Source organism: Buceros rhinoceros, unplaced genomic scaffold, assembly GCF_000710305.1.
Source record: "Buceros rhinoceros silvestris isolate BGI_N320 unplaced genomic scaffold, ASM71030v1 scaffold20000, whole genome shotgun sequence".
NCBI lineage: Eukaryota > Metazoa > Chordata > Aves > Bucerotiformes > Bucerotidae > Buceros > Buceros rhinoceros.
Window position 1 is genome coordinate 1 of NW_010391555.1, and position 19,654 is coordinate 19,654.

Genomic DNA, 19,654 nt, shown 5'->3' on the forward strand with positions numbered 1-19,654 from the left:
TCTGTTGCCTTGAGCTAAAAGCTGATAAATTCAAAATGTGAATGCATTTTGAATCTTAGAAGCAACGCTGTATACTTTTCCTCCAGCAAATGGTTTCTTGCAAAGCTATTTATTTGCCCCACAAGAAAATAAGGCAAGACTTGACAGCGTCATTTTTGAACAGCTTAGTCACTTATCTGGGATTTTTGAAAGATTTATTCACTGTGCCCCAGAATCACGTTCTTAAATTCACGTTAGGATGAGTAATGCTTCTTTTTGGTTTACATTCAGTCATTCCCAATTGAATGGACTTTAACTGTGCTTTTTAGGGACCAGCTTGCATTTGGAGGGCAAACTGGAGTCATATTGCTCAGCTAAGAGACCAAATAGGAACTGTGTTGGCAATTGCCTTATAGCAAAAGCAGAATTTTCGAGTGCAAGACTGGCATTTCTCACTGTTACTTGGGCTCTGCTTCTGGGTTGCGCTTGCACAAGGAGTATTAGTAATTACAGAAGCCCCTGCAAATCCGTTGCAATCAATCAGATGCAATCAATTAGATCCTGCAGTAGATGGTTCAAGTCTAGTTTTCAGTCGCTTCTTAAAGGCCTATTCCAATTCCTACTCAGGTCAGCAGATGATTTTCTACCAAGAGCAAGCCTGTAGCAATTATTTTGTCTTTTAAAGCAGCCTACATGTTTGATAAAGTTTCCAAATATCTGTTACAACACAGTTGCTTGCACCGATTTTAGGGATGCCTGAACAACTATTCAGTGATTTGCCTCAGGGTACAGACTTAAGTCATCATCAGAGTCAAGGGAATGTTAAACCCAGGCTTTGATTTAGAGTAATTATGTATGTCACAAAGGCACCGTGCTTGCAGATGAATTCATGTTCACAGGGATATAATGGCCCTGTTAAATGGGTAAGGAAATTTTGTTGGAAGGTAATAGCTCTGTAAGGGAAAGGAATGGATCTTACTTCCACTAAACGATATATCAAGACTTTACATCAGCTGACCCAGGAGGAAAATTGCATTTATAGTTCAGACTGAGTCTGGCACACTGCTTTTATACAGCATATTGCCATAGTGAAATTAGTAGTATTTGCAGTAAAATAACATTATAATAAAGCTGTCTCTTCATTTATTGTTAGTTTGGCAGTTTGTCTGTAGAACTTAGGTGAAGTTGATCCTGATGGTTTTCCTGTTGTTGGAGAACTAGAGGAATGCAGTTTATAAATAGAGATGCTGAAAAGAGTTCGACCAGAAAAGAGTCCCCTTGTGCTTTGGGGTGTTGTCCATACGACAGGGTCCCTCTGCTGCAGAGCAAGCAGGTGTAAAGTCTGCCATGCCTCTCCCTGACCAAATTCTCAAATTCCAGAGGTGACTTCCTTTTTTTTTGGTTGGTTGTTTTGGTGGTGGGGCAATTTTTTTAAGATGCTTTTAGCTCTAAGTATCCATCTTTTTTATCTTTTTTTTTAATTTTCTAACCTGCCACCCCCAGCTTCTGGGATCATGATTCTTCACTGCTGACTAGTTAACCCAGTCTCCCTTGTAAAGAGAGAGAAGCCTGTGGCCGGTTCATGTGTCCAGGCATTTCCGATCCAAAGTTGGTGTATCCTGATTGTTTCTCACTTGAGATCTCTTTCTTATAATAAGCCCTTGCAAGAGCGTTCTTTTTGATAACCATGAGCCGGTGCAGATATTTACATTTGGCCCCAAATCTCCGTATTTATCTGAAAACATTTTGGACTTTTTCCTCTTTCGCTGGAAGTTTCCAGCAATTTTACCTGTCAGTGTGTCTACTAGAGGCCATGAGTTATATGAAACGGTGACCGTATTACATGTAAACAGATGTCTGTTTTTATTTAGGAAAGCCTGTGCACAGTGCACAAGCTAGGGTGTAGTTTCACAGCACAGTTCAAACAGCTGTGCTGGTTTATGTGTTCTCCTGCTCCTCGCCATCCTCCTGTTCTCTCTCCTGCAGCACACCAGTGCTTTGGCTGTGCCAGCGCATCGTCTGAAGGCTGCCCCTTCCCACTGCCTCCGAGCACCTCCAGTTCAGAGTAGACGTTTACGCTGTGAGGTATTTTAAACTGCGGGGTTACTGCTGATCACTTTGTGGTTTACCAGGCCACCTCACCAGCTCTCATCGTTAGGAAGATTGGGAGGCCAGTGTGTCAAGAGATAGAAATGACTGGGAGGGAACAAAGAGAGTGAGGGGTTTTTCGGGGAGCTGCTGTACTGTGGAACTGTGCGTCCAGAGAGTGAGTGGCGGGATGTGTCATGTGTGCATAGCGTCACTATTTGTCCTTGCTGCTGGGTCCCCTTTCACGGCACTCCACTGAGCAATGCAGATCTTCTCTGAATTCCCTTCAGGAAAATGAATCTAGATGTCCCCCTTTCTTGCACTTACAGCTGCCGTCGCTTGCTGTGGTCTTAAAGCTGTATTTTTAACTTGATTTTAGTAAGTAGGCCACAGCCCTTCCCACTAGGGAATGGTTTGCTGTACAGGAAAAAATCCTCAGTGTATGATCACCGGTGCTGTTCCACAGTATTAGGCTGATGATGTGCGAAGGGAAAAGGCCAAGAAGTACATGAATAAGAATATTCTTAGTTGCTAATTTTAGATAGCATTTAAATACTGCTTTTTAAGATAGCGATTTCTGATTTCTCTTTAACTTTACATTAAAGCTTTAAATACAGAGATATCTATTTTATTTTAATCCCTTTTGTGAATTAAGAGGAGATCATTCCTAGACTGAACTCTTCCAAGAAAAAATTTTAAAGATTGACCAAATGTTACTGCTTAGAAGATGTAGCCAATGCTTTTCATAGACCACGCTTTCACCAAGATAAAAACAATTCCTCGGCAGTGCAAGGGTAGTGTAAGTACTTGCCTAGCACCCTGTGTAACCAGTAGTGGCTTCTCACTGTGGCCAGAATTATTGCTAAGGTTAATTTTATTTTGGAAGGTACCTCACTGTGTTAACAAGCTGAATCCCAAGGTGACACAGACTACAATTCTCTATTTACAGGAAAAAGACCCAGCCTCTATTGAGAATAAAATAAGGAATCATCATGCCTCCAAAAGCGTGTCAGTCACGGCATCAAGAGAAACTAGCTTTCTGGTTTTCTGTGAAACCTACACTGGAATAATTGGGGGTTTTCCTGTTTTGCCCATGAATGCCTCAGCAGGTAACCTGCAGCTACATGTAATTAAACACACAGACAACACTATCAGTGACTCAGTTCTGTGAAAAGGAGGCTGGGGGTCACCTCATTGCTCTCTACAGCTTCCTGAGGAAGGGACATGGAGAGGGATACGCTGATCTCTTCTCCCTGAATCCAGTGACAGGACATGTGGGAATGGTCCAAAGCTGTGACAGAGGAGGTTTAAACTGGACATTAGGAAGCATTTCTTTACCAAGAGGGCGGTCCAACCCTGGAACAGTCTTCCTAGAGAGCTGGTGGATGCCCCAGGCCTGTCGGTGTTTGAGGATATTTGGACGATGCCCTTAACAACATGCTTTAACTTTTGGCCAGGCCTGAATTGGTCACGCAGTGGGACTGGATGGTTGCTGCAGGTCCCTTCCAACTGAAAATACTCTTCTCCTATTCTTCTATTCTAATTCAATTTTATTCTTCTCTTGGTATCCCAGTACTGATAAAGTTTTTTGGATTACTGCAAGATTACCAAGACTGATCAAGCTGAGGGCAGCTGTGGTAAGGGAGAGAAAGGTGAAAACATAGAAAATGGGCAGGGCAGGAAGTTGCTCCATGAACACTAAACCAGTGGTGATCTGGCTATTCAGTTTGCTGCTTTTTTTTCCTTTTAAGATGAAAAGTGATTTCTTTTACTTCCTATTCATGACTTAAACTTGGCAATGTAGTGATTTCTGTGTGAGCTATTTGCTCTGCCTAGCAATGAGATAGACACATTTGGAAGAGAACGGAATGAAGCCGCACGCCTTTGGGGACCTTTGAAGCATGTTATCTCCCAGTACCACAAGGCGTAGAGTAGTTCCTGCAATTGTAAACCGGCAACACAACATACACAGTTTAACAATGCATTGTGAAAGTTTCACAGCTCGTGAAAATATGTGCAAAATTAATCCCCGCAGAACAAAACAATTGAAAAAGTACACAATAAAGCAATTAGCTAAAACAGGAAGGAAACTACTGACAATTTAACATAGGAAGAAGCTTTCCATGTATTACTTTTTCAATGAGAGTGCTTTGTGAGGGCACAATTAATGTAAAATAAGGCCTGTGAGGTAACTGATGACTTTAAAAGTAAGACTTAAGGGATAATTTACATTTTAAAAATATAGAGCAGCTCTAGTTATGTTAAAGCCTTTTATTTTATTTTACAAAGTTTTTTAGATCGTGAGGATGTGTTTTTGCAGGTGGCTTACAGTTTCACATGAAGGTTACCTACTTGCTTGTGGAAAAAACCACAAATTCTTGCACACAGGTAAGTTTACCTGAAAGTGTGAAAGGCTTGTAGGATGATGAGAAGTAAAATAGTCTTCAAAAACCTTACAGGGCTTCAGTAAAACAGAAGAAGTTAAGTCCAGTCTCTGATTTCTCCCTGCATACTGTTCCAAGCTGTGACAACAGGCAGTCACCTCTTGAAATTAAATTACATCCTAATTTCCCACTCTGCAGGAGTATGACGTATTTCCCAGTCCATTTGGCGTCTGAAAGAAGGGAGTAAACCAGAGCCATAGCTTCATTAATAGTGCGTTTGCTTTCTCTTCCTGTCTAACTATATTCTCTTCTTCCTAATCCTGAGTTTATGTGACTCTGTGTTTAATTCTACTGTTTGGTCAGACTTCTCAATGAGACCAGTGGCATAAGCAGAGCTGTGCACGGCTTCTTGCTGAATTTGAGGAAAGTTAGCCAAATCCATCAGTACGTACTGTCACTGCTGCAATTATTCAGTGGAGATTATCTGACTTCAGTGGCGATATGACCTCAATAAAGATTAGCGTATTTCATCCAGCAAGTGTAATTTCTAGGTTTACGGAGACAGATACCCAAATGTCCGTGACAAGCCAAAACTCATTGATCCAAACCCCACTGACTGCTGCTGAAAACACAGACATGGATTTCAGTGATCTTTGTATCTGACCATTCTCTCTGTCCTTTCTGCAGTCACCTGGCAGGATAACAAAATAAAAATGCAGACCTAAAATGATCCCAGACTTAGCTCATGGTATTGATTAAAATAGTTTATTCATTCTTGCCTCTAAAGTATCAGGTTTGTTATCACTTATCAGTAAACGATGGTAATGACAAAGGTTAACAAGATCCACAAATACTTTTTGCATTAAATTGTTCCCCAAAATACATTTTGAAGCTATTGGTGACTGTTTGTATCCACATTAGTAATTAACTCACACTGACTATTTTTTTAAATTTTCTGGGCATCTTTAATGAGGTCTTGAAATGTTGTCATTTGCAGCCTTCACGGAGGCTAGAAATTGCTTCAGCTTTTTGAGAAATCACTTTATTATTAAAAAGTTTTATTTGCTGTTCAAATGAAACGATGGTTTCAAACAAGGCCACATCAGCTTTTGGAGAAACTTCATGATCTGTGTAAATTTAATGAATGCAGAACATGCTAATAAACTGCTCAGCATCATGTAGGGTTTATTTTTTTATTAGAATAAGGTTTCACAACATGAAAAGATTAAAGAGATAAAAAGCAACACTTTTAATGAAGATCTGTTACATCATTTTATAATGAAATATAAATTAAGTATTCAAGAGAGGGATCAGCTTCAGAATTTTAATTGTTTTTATTAAATATGCAGATTCAAATATGATTAAATACAATTGAAAAGGATTTACTAAAGGATGTGGATTTGAAAATAAAACTAAATAGAAATGGAGACCCTTTGTCTAGTGAAACAGATGTTCCAGATCTGAATGGAAATTGCGCAAAAAAGAACGATAACCAGATTGGTTCAGACATTCCTAAGGATGTGTGAGCCCCCTGTCTCTGACGCACTCTGGGCACGCGCTGCCCCGACTGCCCTCGCTGTGGTGGGCGCGGGCGAGGGCTGGCAGCACAGCGGGGTTAGGGCTCACGCCTTTGCCAAGTGCCCGAGGAAGCCCTTTGGTGTGTTCCTGCCTCTGGGGCTGCCCCACTTGTGCCGTCCCCCTGGACTGCCCGGTGCTCTGGTCCTTTACTCCTGGAACAGACTGGAAGTCGTGCCAGCCCCTGTGCCCCCTCTGCAGTTTCACGTGTCCTCTGCTTTCCTGGATCTTCCGATGTGAAGCATGGGTTTTCTGTTTGCTCCGTGGCGTTCTTCAACCTTGGCAACATCAATTAACACAGATGTAGGGTCACAGTTAGAGCTGATGTGTAAATGTCCCTTCAGCAAAGTAACAGGAGGAAATGCTTAGGCCTTGGACAACTTGTGTCTCCACATAAGCTCTGACAACTGGAGGTTTAAAAGAGAGATTCCACCACACACACACCCTTTTTATTTTTTCCCCAAATAGATTCTCTGTATTAATTTAATGTTCCTGTCGTCTCTCACTGGCTTTGCCTAGTTTGGGTGGTAGACTTTGACAACTTTAGTCTTTCAGCTTTGTAAGCATTGCAAGTCGCCTTGCCCCTCTTACTGTCCCTTAACACCTTGCATTTTTTTATGGAATTTTACTACCTTTTGCTAGTGATGAAGGAACATTAAGTTTTTAAGTGAATCCATAGTTCTTGCAGAGTAATTAATTAGTCTTTGGAAACAGAACAAAGACCGACAGTGTCTGAGAGAAAGGAGTGGCCCCAGATTTGATTAATTGGTGTTTATTCAGATAATGGCTAGTTGTTATTTACAAACTGTATTAATGACTTTGTCACCTCAGGATGTTTTTTGAAAACACGTATGTATGACTTCCTTATAAAGTCAGATTAGATTTTACTGGTTACTGAATCAGTACTAAAATTACAGATGAGTCTGCTTTTCAGATTTTCAGATCCCAGAAATTTACTTGGAAATTCAGCTTATTATAGACCGTGAATTTTTGGCTCAGCTTGTCCAGATGGCATTCAGACCTACCAGTGAAAATTCCACAGAAGATGTGGTGTGCACGCACTGGGCTCGGATTGAGCCATCCTCAGTTACAGCGAGCAAAGGCTGGGCAGAGCAGGCTGCACGTGCAGTATGTGAACTGCCTCGTCCTCGCTGTTAGCACCATCTTTACATCTTTCTTGTCTTTTATGGTACTAATTTAAACAGCATACACTGAGTATCTGTGAAACAATTTATAGCTGGATGTCAGCGCCGTTCTGAGAAATGGCTTGGACTGAAAGCAGGCATTGTGTGAGCAAAGCCTGATGGTGCTTCACATTTAATCTTTATTAGGAAATGTAGCTGAACCATGCAGAATTAAATGTTTGACAAACTATTATTTTTATTAGATCATTAAACTTGATTGTACATTTATAAGATACTTAGACAGGACACAGATGTTGTTTCCACATTATTTATTCTTGTGATGGATCAACTGGCCATTTTTAAAAATATTAATGATCATCTCAGTTTTGCTCTGATGCTGGTAATGGTTATGTTTATTTACTCTTACGGTTTTCCAAGTTCTGGGCACAGAGACATGCTGAAGTCTTTTCAGCTCCTTTCTCCACTGTACAGTAGCTTCGTGGGATAGCTCATCTTCCAGAGAGCTCTGAAAACCAAGGCTCTATCTCTTCTCCCAGCATATGCTGAATGCAATTAGGCACCAGTTCAGAAAAGGCTTTGTAAACGTTCTGAATCCATGCCACGCTCTCTGGTCTCGGGAGCTGCCAAATGCCTAGATGCTGTATTCAAGCCAGATGTCTAAATATATAACATGACTGACGGAACAAAGTGCCTCCTTGGTAGAGCATATGCATATAGGATGGGCAGGCCTGAGGGGTCTGAGGTTAGCTCCAGAACATGGTGTTCTGCCCGCCCACGTCTCTGGCTGCTAGCAGGGACACTAGAATCTGCTCTCTCCTGGATGAGCTGTACGAGGAAGGATCACCCTCACTTTTGTCCTCCGCTCTCTTGGGATGGGATACCAAGCCTCAGGAATCTCTGACAGCACTATCATAAAGCAAACTCTGCCACTCTGCAGTGAGTACACCTGCCTCTGGGGCACTGAGGGCTTGTTCAGCAGGATCAAACAGTTTGAGTGTATCTCCATTTTCACCTGAGCAGCATCTACTCAATCATGAATGAGCTGCCTTGATCGTGTTAGGAATTTCACATAATACAAGATCCACAGAAAAAGAGCCTCTGTAAAATAATTTAAGTACTTCACTTACTGTTGAGGCTGTCAAAGTGTTTGTCTCTTTTCTTGAAAGCAGAAATAAATGCAATACGTATGATGAACATTATAGACTGAACTGTGGTGGTGGGCAAAACTAAAACACACATGAGCAGGTACAATAATAACCTACAGCATAAATGCACTGTAATTTATAAGAGCAGTGTGTGTTGAAATTGCTCTTAGAACATTTTCACTAGGCACTCTTAGGGTTTGTCAGTCCTTCTCAAAAGAAATAAACCTGATCCTTCTGAGCTATGTTTAAAGCAAAGCATAAGATGCATTTATATTGCTGGCTTTCCTAGGACCTGAAACTTCAGTGATCTTAAAAAGATCACTGGCTTAGATTCCCTTTTTTGTGAAGCTGCCTGCGTGGTGCCGTATGCGTTGAGATGGACTGTGCTCAGTCTTAGAGAAACGCCTGCAAGGCTTTATGACAAACTGAACCCAGGCTCCGTTGTTTTGGATACCCCGTAAATATTTGTATCAATAATCTTGAGAATAGCTGTGAGAATAGCTATGTGATGAGAGGCTACTGGAAAGGTAATAATTCTCTGGTACGGTTAAGTAGTAGTAATAATTCATGGTAAGGCAAGGTAATAACTCTCCTCTCACAACTGTCTAGAAAAAATCCTCCCTCAAGTCCGGTAAGTCTTCAGTAGTTTTTCTCCTTTGTAACAATGACAAGCATAGACACAGAATAATTTCAGTGTACTCACCAAAGGTCAGCAGTGCTGTAGGGAGCTCTCACTAGCAGCGGGACTTGTTTCCTCCTAGGTATGGCAGTGTGGAGGGAGTGTCGAGGTTCTGCCTTGCTCCAGGATTGCCCACATTGAAAGAGCGCATAAACCCTACACAGAGGATCTAACTGCTCACGTCCGGAGAAATGCACTAAGGGTGGCTGAAGTCTGGATGGATGAATTTAAGAGCCACGTCTATATGGCATGGAACATAGCCCAGGAGGTGAGTCACAAAGACCAGTGTTTGCAGCCTTTGGCTTTCCATCCTTTCGGGTTTGGTTCCTCCTCTGAATTTTTATTTTTCTGCTAGGATTTTGTTATTTGTATGCACATGTGTATGTATTTGTCTCACATGGAGGCATAAGATATGCCCACGCACACACACTTACACATAAAAATAGATACATAGATGTGTCTTACTCTAGAATCATTTCTTTGCCTTCAGGTTCCTTAAAAATTAATTTCTTGTCAAGTTTATCATCCTCACTGATGAGTTTTCATGACAGTATTAATCTAGGAGCTGCAGATATGTGGAAAAAAGCAGCATCAAATCTGTATCACACATCTTATTCTGAATTAAATGCTCTTATTTACCATCACAGAGAGCTGTAATTCCACCAGATTTGCGAGGGGAGTTCTGCCAAGGGTCCACGGGTGTTAACATCTGTTGATTCAAGTGTGGGTGTGTCCCTCTTGAGTAATTTCTCATCAGAGTAAGGGTGGCTGGTGGGTGCCACGACGTACTGCAGAATGTAGCTGCAGCTACCTTGTAGCCTGCAGGTCCAGCTTTCCCTTCGTAGATGAGCAACGGTAGGCCCGTTGTATTGAAAAGAATTCTGTCTGACATCTGATTTTAGTTGTTCTTCATTTCTGTAGTCAGCAGTGTTTAACCTGTGAACGGTTCAGGGCTGTAGGGCTCTGAGAAAGGCCTATTCTGGGAAATATTCAGGATCCATGTAGAATAGAGCTTGGAAACCATGGTCGAATTTGAGGTCTGACTTACTCAGATGTGTACTGTAAAATCGCTCTGAGTGACTTTGCAGCTGATCAGAAGAACTGGTTTTGGTGTGATTTCTGGTTCAAGAAATAAAATGCTGTACTTCTCCTTTAGTTTAATAAGGCAAAAAGGTTAGAGACTAAAAAACCAGCTAGATAGATGGATGCTGATGTTGATTCAACTTCTGGCCTTCTAAAGGAAAGAAGACAACATTAGAAAATTACAGTCCCAAGTACTGTAATGGAGACAGTCAGTGTAAAGAAAACCTACGTCCTTAGTGAGAGTCCGCTGTTATACCTTAAAAGGTCAGGAGCAGCACGCTCTCTGGCTGGTACAGAAACATCAGGAGGAGGGAGTATTCAGTGTAAAGAAGGAACCTACAAAATAACTTAAAGCTTTTGGGACACGAGTAATACAGACTTCCAGCAGGCCAGGAGCAAGGAGGTGGCGGAGCAAGGCCAGCGTAGCCAGCAGCCTGGACGGCAGTATTGCTGCTCCATCTTTGCTTACCTCAAGGTTAAATTAAAGGTGAAATACCAGAGAGGGACAATTTTCAAATCAAACCTAGCTTCAGCTTAGGCAAAAACACGTCAGAACATCACTGTAAGAGACACGCAGAGAGGACAGAGAGCAAGCATGGTCAAACAGTGTCACACGTGGGTAACTGCGGGAGTAACTTCCCTCTGGAAGCTGGTGAAGTAGTGCACTGGTCATGGACGGCGTCGGTAACGGAATTGATTCACTTACAGCAGTTGGGACTTTCCATGAAATACGTTATTATTGCAAAATGTTAACCTCAGGACCTGTTTCTTCCATGAAAGAGTTCCCAGATCTCCAAGAAGCCCCACACTCAGATGTTTCCAGAGGCTTTAGTCTTTGAGAGCTAATAATAATAATAATGAGTTAATTTGGCAGTGTGCTGCGACTGCCCTCTTGGGATCTCTGTGGGTGGCTCTGAAGTGCTGAGGGCTTCAAATGGGGATCTTGGATACCATGGTGATTTGTGCATCGTAACTACTGACATAAATAGATTCAGAAAAGCACTTGAAACCCAAAGGAAAGATTTTTCAAGTCCCAGAAGGAAGAGCTGTGCTCTCCATGTGTCCTCCCTTATGGTTTTGCATTTGTTTTTTTCTCTTTTCTTCCTCCCATCATATTCTCAGCTTTGGGTACACACTGAATTGTTGCTGGTGATGAAGTCAGTGTGCTATATGTAAGCTATTTTCCTTCTGCAGCGGCATGGGAGGGTGTGATTACCGAGGCCCCAGATGCCCTTTCTTGCCTTACACAACAAGCTGTGAGGAAACAAGCATTGGTGCCTGCAGGGTTGCATGAGAAAGTTGGGACGTACTGGACCAGTTTGGTACCTCATCCCAGGAAGCCTCGTTAGTGCTGGAAGTCACATGTCTGCGTGCTGGCTGCTTCCTTCACTGGCAAGTGCAAGTGCAGCCAGAGTAGTGCATGAGTGGGATTTGTCCACGGGGTCCGTGCTGGTTGTCTTGCAGCACCCTACAGCCGATCCCTCTATCAAGTCACTTGCTAGAAAAGTCAGGAAAAAATGATCACTGAAGGAGCAGTTCCACATAAAGTTTTATGAACGATGTAGGGCTTGAAAAGGAGTCATCATTTTTAAGGATTAACTTGAGTTATGCCTGTTCATTCCAGACCTCAGTTTCCTACTTTTTCCTATGCTTTGCTAATGTTGAAGTCAGTTTTACTTTAGTTAGAAAATGCTTCCATAATAAAATGCACTTGTTCCAGATTAACATTAATTCGGCGCTTTGGGATGTAAGAAGCAGCTGTTGCTTCAGCAGCTCAGAAATCTAGATTCTTATGAAGACACCTTTTGGATATGTAACGAAGAAATACAATGCATCCAGTGTCATTTTAAAATAGTATCTGGTGGCTGACAAAATTTTTGGGGCGTTTATGGCCTAGTAAAGGCTGTTGTTTAAATAGATACAGGGATTTCCCTACGAAAATGTATTATCCTGCATCTTGTTCTGAACCTGAAGTGGTAGAGCACAGCATGGAGCAAAATGTCTCTTTTTACTTCCTGACTTACAGCAGCCATGGATTGACACTTAGATCCCTCTCTAAAAATTTCTGCTCTGTGATCTTAATGTGATAAATTACTGATTTTTATATACAGGGACTTCATGAAATTTATCCTTTATGATCTGCTCTTATGATAAGTCGAAACTAGGTTAGGCAGAAATGTAAAGGAGAATAAAAATTAAGGGAGAGAATATTCTGCAATTGCTTTTAACAAGAATAGCAGCTTCTCTCTTTGCATTACAAGAAGAACTTAGTGAGTGGCATTTCAGAAAGACGAGCAGAGCTTTGGCTTTTTGCAGAGAAGCAGTAAATCGGGACTGCAGAAATGGCCAGAAAGTGTCGTACCAGTGCGCGGGCCACAGTGGGACACAAGCAGTAAGACTGTTTCTAGGGCAACTTGCTACTTCTTGCCAATTACTTTTGGGCTTAGAAAGTGCCAGGAAATTAGAGACCAGTGATTTTCATTGGAAGCGAGATGTACACCCCATGGAAGGCAACAGGAGCGGTTCGATGGTCCAAGGCAGACTTTGAAATAGACCCCGCCATGGTGAACTGTATCATATTTAATCACTGCGCAATCAGAAGCTGCTCATTATCATAGGCCATAATAATCATTGCAGCGAGGGAGGCTCTGGATATTGGTTTACACAGAAGAGTATCACTGATGTCTTTCCTGCTTTTTCTGTCCGTTGTTTATGTGCAGGACTCCGGAATTGATATTGGTGATATTTCTGAGAGGAAGGCCTTGAGAAAAAAGCTCCAGTGCAAGACCTTTAGGTGGTATCTCGTCAGCGTGTATCCAGAAATGAGAATGTATTCAGATACTGTCGCCTATGGGGTGGTAAGGATCTTGTTTACGTTTCCATTCTAAAAAGGTGGGGGAGAAAGGTGTGATAGTGGAAGTGACTTAGGAAGACTTAGTAGAAGAATCAGATAAACTTGAAGTCACTATTTAAGTAATCTGCTGGACTGGTTAGTTGACAGAGACAGCTGTTTGGCTGTAGTTTATGCTGAGGTGTGCTGGATGTGTTATCTTCGTCCCCGATTTTTTGTTTGTTTCTTTGTTTAATGTCTTGCACTCCACTCAGAGATACTCAAGGCATGATTTTGTAGACGTGCTGGAGCTGTCAGTTGGAAGGTTTGGGGCAGCAGGTGAATCAACAAAATGGGCTCAGTATTTCACTGCAAGCCTCTTGATATTGTAGCCAGGTCTTAATTTAGAACACCAACTGCCTGTATTTTGGGATCTTCATGATCATTACTTGTGTGACAGTAGTACCCTTGTCTATGATGAAATCACCCTTGACTTATACTGTGCTAATTAAAACAGAGAAGACTCTTGCCCCTAGAAAACCGGCAGGTGTGCGTGACATGGAAGATGAGCATCGTAAGTTAATGGGGGCCCAAAATAAGCTTAGCAGAGCTCAGGCGTCCTTCTCACATTCTCTGTCCAGTGTCACACTAACACAAATTGATTCCTGTGAATTAAATCTGCCTTTCTTTGCAAGTCCCAATTAGGAAACGTAACTAGTAAGAGCAGATCATACAAGTGAAAGATGCGTTTTGAGACACTCCTCAGAAAAGAAGTCCGAGTTGTGCCGTTTGCCAGTATGGCTCTGAGAAGACCCTTGAGGGTGCCATAAAGCAGCTGCTCTGTTTTGGCAAATACAGTAAATTTCTACCCACAAAGTTCTATGACCCCTTGATGATCAACAGAAATTATCATGCTGGCTTCTCATACAATCAAAAAGAGAAGAAAACCCCTTCCCCAAAGGTTTAGATTGTCGTTAAATTCATGAGATAATGGTTACTGTCCAGAATCGTTCAGAACAATGCTAAAATGACACTGGTGTGCGGGAGCCTTTTCCACAGACTGTGGCATTGCCCGCAGCAATGCCATGCCCTCATCAGGTTAGTTCCGGCGGAGAAGGCGGCATAGCGGCCAACAGGTGCAGATTTCTGCTTGTAGGTACCTCTGACTAAAAAAATCTTGACTTGCAGGTAGAGTGATACTAGGCACAAGATAAAAAAAGGAAGAGCAGTGGAACTGCTAAGGTACTTGTGTAGTCTCCGGATTAGCTCCACATCATGTCAGTCAAAGTGAAAATCAGCGAACAGGCACACTATGGCTTTATACGCTGCTCAGACTTTTCCATCAGCCACTTTTTTTTTTTTAATCAGTTCCTTGCTGGCAATATACAAACCAAAAGAATTGGAAGGTTTTGTTACAGAAACACTGAACTCACTGGTCAGCAATATGCGTATTTAGCTACTGCACAATAAAGCACCCAACGCAGTCCTGTGTCTGCCGAGTCAGAGCAGCCTCGTCAGCCAAGAAAGATGTGAGGAACGGGAATGTTTCCTTATTTGTACGATCACGAAAAAGTAGTGGACAGCTATGGGTACATACCCATACAGGTAAAGGGGAGTGTGTTACGAAATCCACCCCTGACAGCTTTATGAAATACTGGTGTATGAAACAAGATGAAGTGCCCCAATCTTATTTAGTAGCAGAATTGCTTGGATCTCTACTCTTCCTTTGTGTCCGGTTCCCTGTTCACCTGCATGTCTTACAGTGGAGAAAGGTGTGATGTTTCAAAGCAAGTCAACTACTTGCTGATTCTCTAAGTGCTTCCATTCATCAGCTGTCTTCAATTTTTGTTGAAAATAGACAGACTGCTACTACAGCATTAAAAACCCTATTTTTAAAATTTAACTCAGCATTTAAAAAATACTGAGTAATTACAAGAGTTATCTGAACATGGTGAGGGTTGGGATATAGGCACCTGCGGTGTCACTACCATATTTATTCCTGAATCCTAAATTTCCTTCTCTACTGTGAGAGTTGGGAACAAAGCTTTGAGAGAGGAAGCTACTGAATTCGCAAGGCTTGCAGCTAAGGATAAGCCATGCCACCTAATGCGTATTTTCTCTTCAATGTTGAGATTTATCCTGTCTATTACTGAAACTAGAGTTAAGTTTGGAGTTGGAAATCTTGTAGAGGCGAGTTTGTGGTTGTCCTGGGTTCAGCTGAGATAGGGTTAATTTTCAGCAGCAGCTGGGGGCAGGGGCACAGCTGGGACAGCTGACCTGAACTAGCCGGGGATAGTCAGCATCCTGTCAGGTCATGCTCAGTGTACAACGGGGAGACTGCGGCTTCGAATGGGCTGAGCATCCTGTTCCGAGTGGTGAGCAACTGCACTCTGCATGACTTGCTTTACCTGTTCTTTCATTACTTTTATGGCTGTGGTTGTTTCTTCTTCCCTGTGTTGTCCTGTTGAACTGTCCTTATCTCATGAGCTCCTTAAACCTATGAGGCTCTACCTTTTTCTTGGAATTCTTCGCCCCATCCCAGTGGGGTGAGCAGTCGTGTGGCTCTGTTGCTGGCTGGGCTTAAACCATGACAATGATTTTGATTTTGTTCACTGCCTGGCTTCAGTCCCTGGCTTGTCCACACTTCTGGCATACTAGCGCACTTCCAGACTTCCTTCCTAAGCTCATCAGTTTGTTTTCCTCAAAGGAGGCCCCTGTACACCTGACAGGACTGCTCAGTTAGTCGCAGAAGGCTGCAAACCACACCAGCTCCCCACTCCCTCCATCAGCCAATCTTTTCACGCTCTCTGGACTGATCTTACACCACTGAACACCTTCACACGTGCCTGCGGGTATGCAATCCACATCTCTGGCTTCACACTCTGAAGAGACCTTCCAGCTATCTGTGCTCATTAATTTAACACTTCTGTCAGAAAATTCTGTCTCAGCGTTGCACAGGTAATATATAAGGGCGTTGTGATGAACAGGGCCAAGTCCTTTGCAGTCTGCTCATAGCCAGACTGCTGTGTGTGGGTTAGCCTGGAATAATGCAAGGAAGAGCCAGTGCATACCAATTGGTCACAAGTCTCCAAGTACCAGCAGAGAGAATTTTTTCTGAATTATTTCCAGAAATCAGAAGACTCACTTCAGTGATTCTGAATAGATGATGTTTAATTACAGGGCTTTCTCCTCTGTTTGAAACTCCATCCGTACTGCTCAGCTAGCTGCTCTGGTTAAAAAAAAAAAAAGTCTTTTGGATATAGCATGTACCAGAGACTCATTAATATTTTTGAAATGTTTAACAAAAACTCTTGCTGTCTCTGAAGGCTTTTTGAAATCTACCCTCCCGGAAACCTTGTGCAACATTATTGAAATCAGAAATTATCTACAAGGACAAATGTAGTCCAGGTGCTTTCTCCTCAATATCCTCACTGCAACAAGTACTTTTAAATCCTGTGTGTTTCCTAGCTCAGCTACATACGATTTTTTCCAACGATAAGAAAGTAGTCACACCATCTTTTCTCATGTAAGACTTGCTTGATTTCTTTCTGTTTATTTTAGCTGCAGAATTCCCTGAAAAGTGATTTGTGCCTTGATCAAGGGCCAGACACGGAGAATATCCCCATCATGTATATCTGCCATGGAATGACTCCGCAGGTTAGTTTGTCTAACGATCTCTGATACTGCTGCTGCTCTTAGTAGACTGCAGGAGGACCCACCTTCTACCTGCCATCGTTTTCCTGCAACAGCACCTCCGTGAGCTGTTCAGCAGCTCTTTTACAGACAGCTAGAACATTGTTTCTACTGTAAATTGAGAATCACTGGTATATGTGTGCTCTGACAGTGAAGTTTGTTTATTCATTTTGGTAGAGCTTAAGGAATGCAAGAGTCAGCACTGACCTAGATTTGTTAACAAAAGCTTCCGTTTCTCATCTTTAACTGTGCATGTTGTATGAATGAAACAAAGCGTTTTGAAACATTTTACATACATACCCATGTATATCACAGCTTATTTATACATAATCTGAAGCAACATCTTTTTTATTTGATATATTTACTGTCTCTTTTTCACCAATCTGAAATTCCAAACCCTGTTCTTGTGGAAGCCTCTTCTAACCCTCTTTCACCTTCTTTGCTGTTGTCCTGTGCTGCTCTACTATGGCCAGAGTAAAATTATCTTACACAAAAACCTTTTCATTTTCTTACACAACAGCTGGATTTATTAACTTGGCAAACAAGAGGGTGAAGACATTCTATCTCCCCAGGTGGCTAAGTAGAGGGGCATAGGTGAAAGTGTTTCTAGGCAAACCTTGACAGTAAAACCACCTTACATGGTCTAGAACATGCTTGTCAGCCAGATGTGCATATGAGCTAACCCCGAAAAGTAAGACAAGCAAAAATGACATAAAGGAAATGGCTGTATATGTGGGAGTCACTGAAGAAAGTGAAAAATCCCTCCAGTTTAAACCTTTTTTTATTTCCTCTGACAACCTTTTGTATTTGTTTTCTGAGAAGGTCCCTATTACGCACCACTTAAGATGTGGAATGTGGTTTTACCCACAGCCTTGTCAGTTACGTGATTTGACTATACAGCAGAAGAATCCTTCTAGTATATCACAAGTAAACACAGAGCAGCAGTCTCAGCAGTCTTGTCTTCTGTACCTGCATCTTGTGCTGAGCTGGAAACGTGAGTTTGGTGAGATGCAGATATGATTCTGTTCTCTTGCCATGTTACAACTGCTGCAGCTGTGTTCTGTGCTGCTTTTTCTTCACTGAGGGCCTTTAATATTGATCACTAGTGGCATCATGCTTGAGTAAATTGTGAATGTTGAAGACACAAATGTCTCAAAATCCTGTGCGTCAGACTTGCCCACTGCATGGGCTGTGGCCTTCTCCAGGTTTCAGACCTGGGATAGTCTTTTCTGTGTTCCACTTCACTGATTAAAAGCAAAAGCAAATAAAAGAAATCTGTAGAACTGCATTATTCTGGATCAGAGAAAGTATCTTTTACATCTGTCAATTTGGAAACAATGGAATGGATATTGCTGCTTATTTATTTGGGGGTTTAAAACCATGTAGTGTAAAAACATTTTGTATGCCTCTGAGAATTGAGAGAACTGACTGCTTGGAATGGAAATTCTGACCATAGTGAAACGAAATAGTTGCAGAGCAATCATATTTTTCCTAAGAGTAACATTGATTTTCTCATTTGGGAGCATATAGCATTTATGTACTCTTGGAGAAATGGGTTTGTTTCAAAGAACTTTGTTCTCTGTTTCGATAAGATGGCCTAGAAGTAAAAGGTTTACAAATGTCTGAGATGCTTTTGAAATCTGTATTTGTGCCTAGTGTACAGGATCCCTGCAGAAGCTGAGTGTGAATAAAGAAAAAGGAAAATACTACTGCAAAAATCTGAAACCCGCGATCTGGCTAAAGTTAGGGTTCCAGGACCTGAATCCAAGTTAAAAAACAAGAGTTCAAAAAGCAGTTCAATTCTTATGAGTGCTAAGAATTTTCAGGACCAGAAGGACAAACATTAAGAACTTGAATTACCTGAAAACTTAGAACCAAGAAGGCTCTAAGAAAACAAAGGTCTTTTTACATTAATATTGGCCAATCAATAAGCATTTTTCTGACTCTGAAATGACTGCTTGTTTCATGCAGGTAGATGCAGCAGAAGAGTCAAGAGTAACGTGGCCACAGATGATGTGTATTTGAAAAAGCAAATAAAACCCCTAACCGTGAAGTGTAACAGGAGGAAAAGCAGCTGTCAGTAATACGCCCTATCTGTTCGGTCATCCCTTCTGCTAAACAAAAGGGAAATGCTTGGCGTAGAGAATGGGTAACGGTTCTTCTAAGGCAGCTGCACTATTTAATATTTTACAGTAGAGGTACTGGTGCAATTTTACATACAGGATGTGCTGAGAAGATACAGAAGTGTAAGATGACCTTTCCAGGGAGGAAAGATTGCAAATGCTGATCGGAAGTAGTGTCAGAAGGGTACTCAGAAAGTGCTGTCAAAGACATTCATTAGAAAGCTTTTGCCTGCTAAAGCAGGATTTGCATAGAGATAATAAAAACTTGAACTGGCAAAACCTCTGATGCAATTTACCTAGACTTGATAAACTTCGCTTTCATCACATTGCTGCAGGAAAGACTAATGCCTCGTGTCAGCAAAAATAGTAGGAAGCGAACTTGTGGGGTGCACAGAGCAGTGCGCTGGGGGCCACGAAGAATGCTCGTGCACAGAAACAACGCGATGAGTAAATGAACACCTCTGTTCTCCTCTGCCGTACTGTGCAGCGCACAGAGCTGGGGCTCCTTCAGTTTGCTGCGGTCTTGTTGTTTTGGGGTCTTCTTTAAGAAAAAACTGGTTAGTTGATAATGCCACACAATAACTTACGAAGTATTTCCACTTCATGTTTTGTGTATCGCGTTATCATTACCTTGCATGTTTTCTGCATCGCTTTAATTTTCGTACCTGCCTCCCAGCCCTTCAGTTTTCCTCTTCATCTTGAATTCCACTGCCCTCTGTATGACTAAATCCTACTTGAGCATCATTATCATCTTGGCTGTCCTGTCTACTGCTGGTATGTCTGTTGTCGATATAGGAGGAGAGGGACATACATCTGCTGTCTCCGTAGTTTGACTGGGAACTCTTTATTCAGCATTTTGTTAAGTAGGGGAGGCTGATGCAGGAAAAGCAGGTAAGTGGAATATCAGAGGAGTTGGTTTTCAGCCTATTT

The 19,654-nt window shown here is 41.9% G+C and overlaps 1 protein-coding gene across 1 annotated transcript in view; it reads left to right on the forward strand.

Annotated features, from left to right (window-relative positions):
* Positions 1-4,387: 4,387 nt before the first annotated feature.
* Positions 4,388-19,654, forward strand: part of LOC104498879 (polypeptide N-acetylgalactosaminyltransferase 18-like) — a gene marked incomplete at its 5' end in the record, with an annotated part of 34,840 nt that continues 19,573 nt past the window's right edge. The window contains 5 exons of the mRNA XM_010142317.1: positions 4,388-4,455; positions 6,969-7,154; positions 9,078-9,263; positions 12,799-12,936; positions 16,470-16,565. Of these exons, the coding sequence (XP_010140619.1) occupies positions 4,388-4,455; positions 6,969-7,154; positions 9,078-9,263; positions 12,799-12,936; positions 16,470-16,565 (674 nt within the window). The remainder of the gene's footprint in view (positions 4,456-6,968; positions 7,155-9,077; positions 9,264-12,798; positions 12,937-16,469; positions 16,566-19,654) is intronic.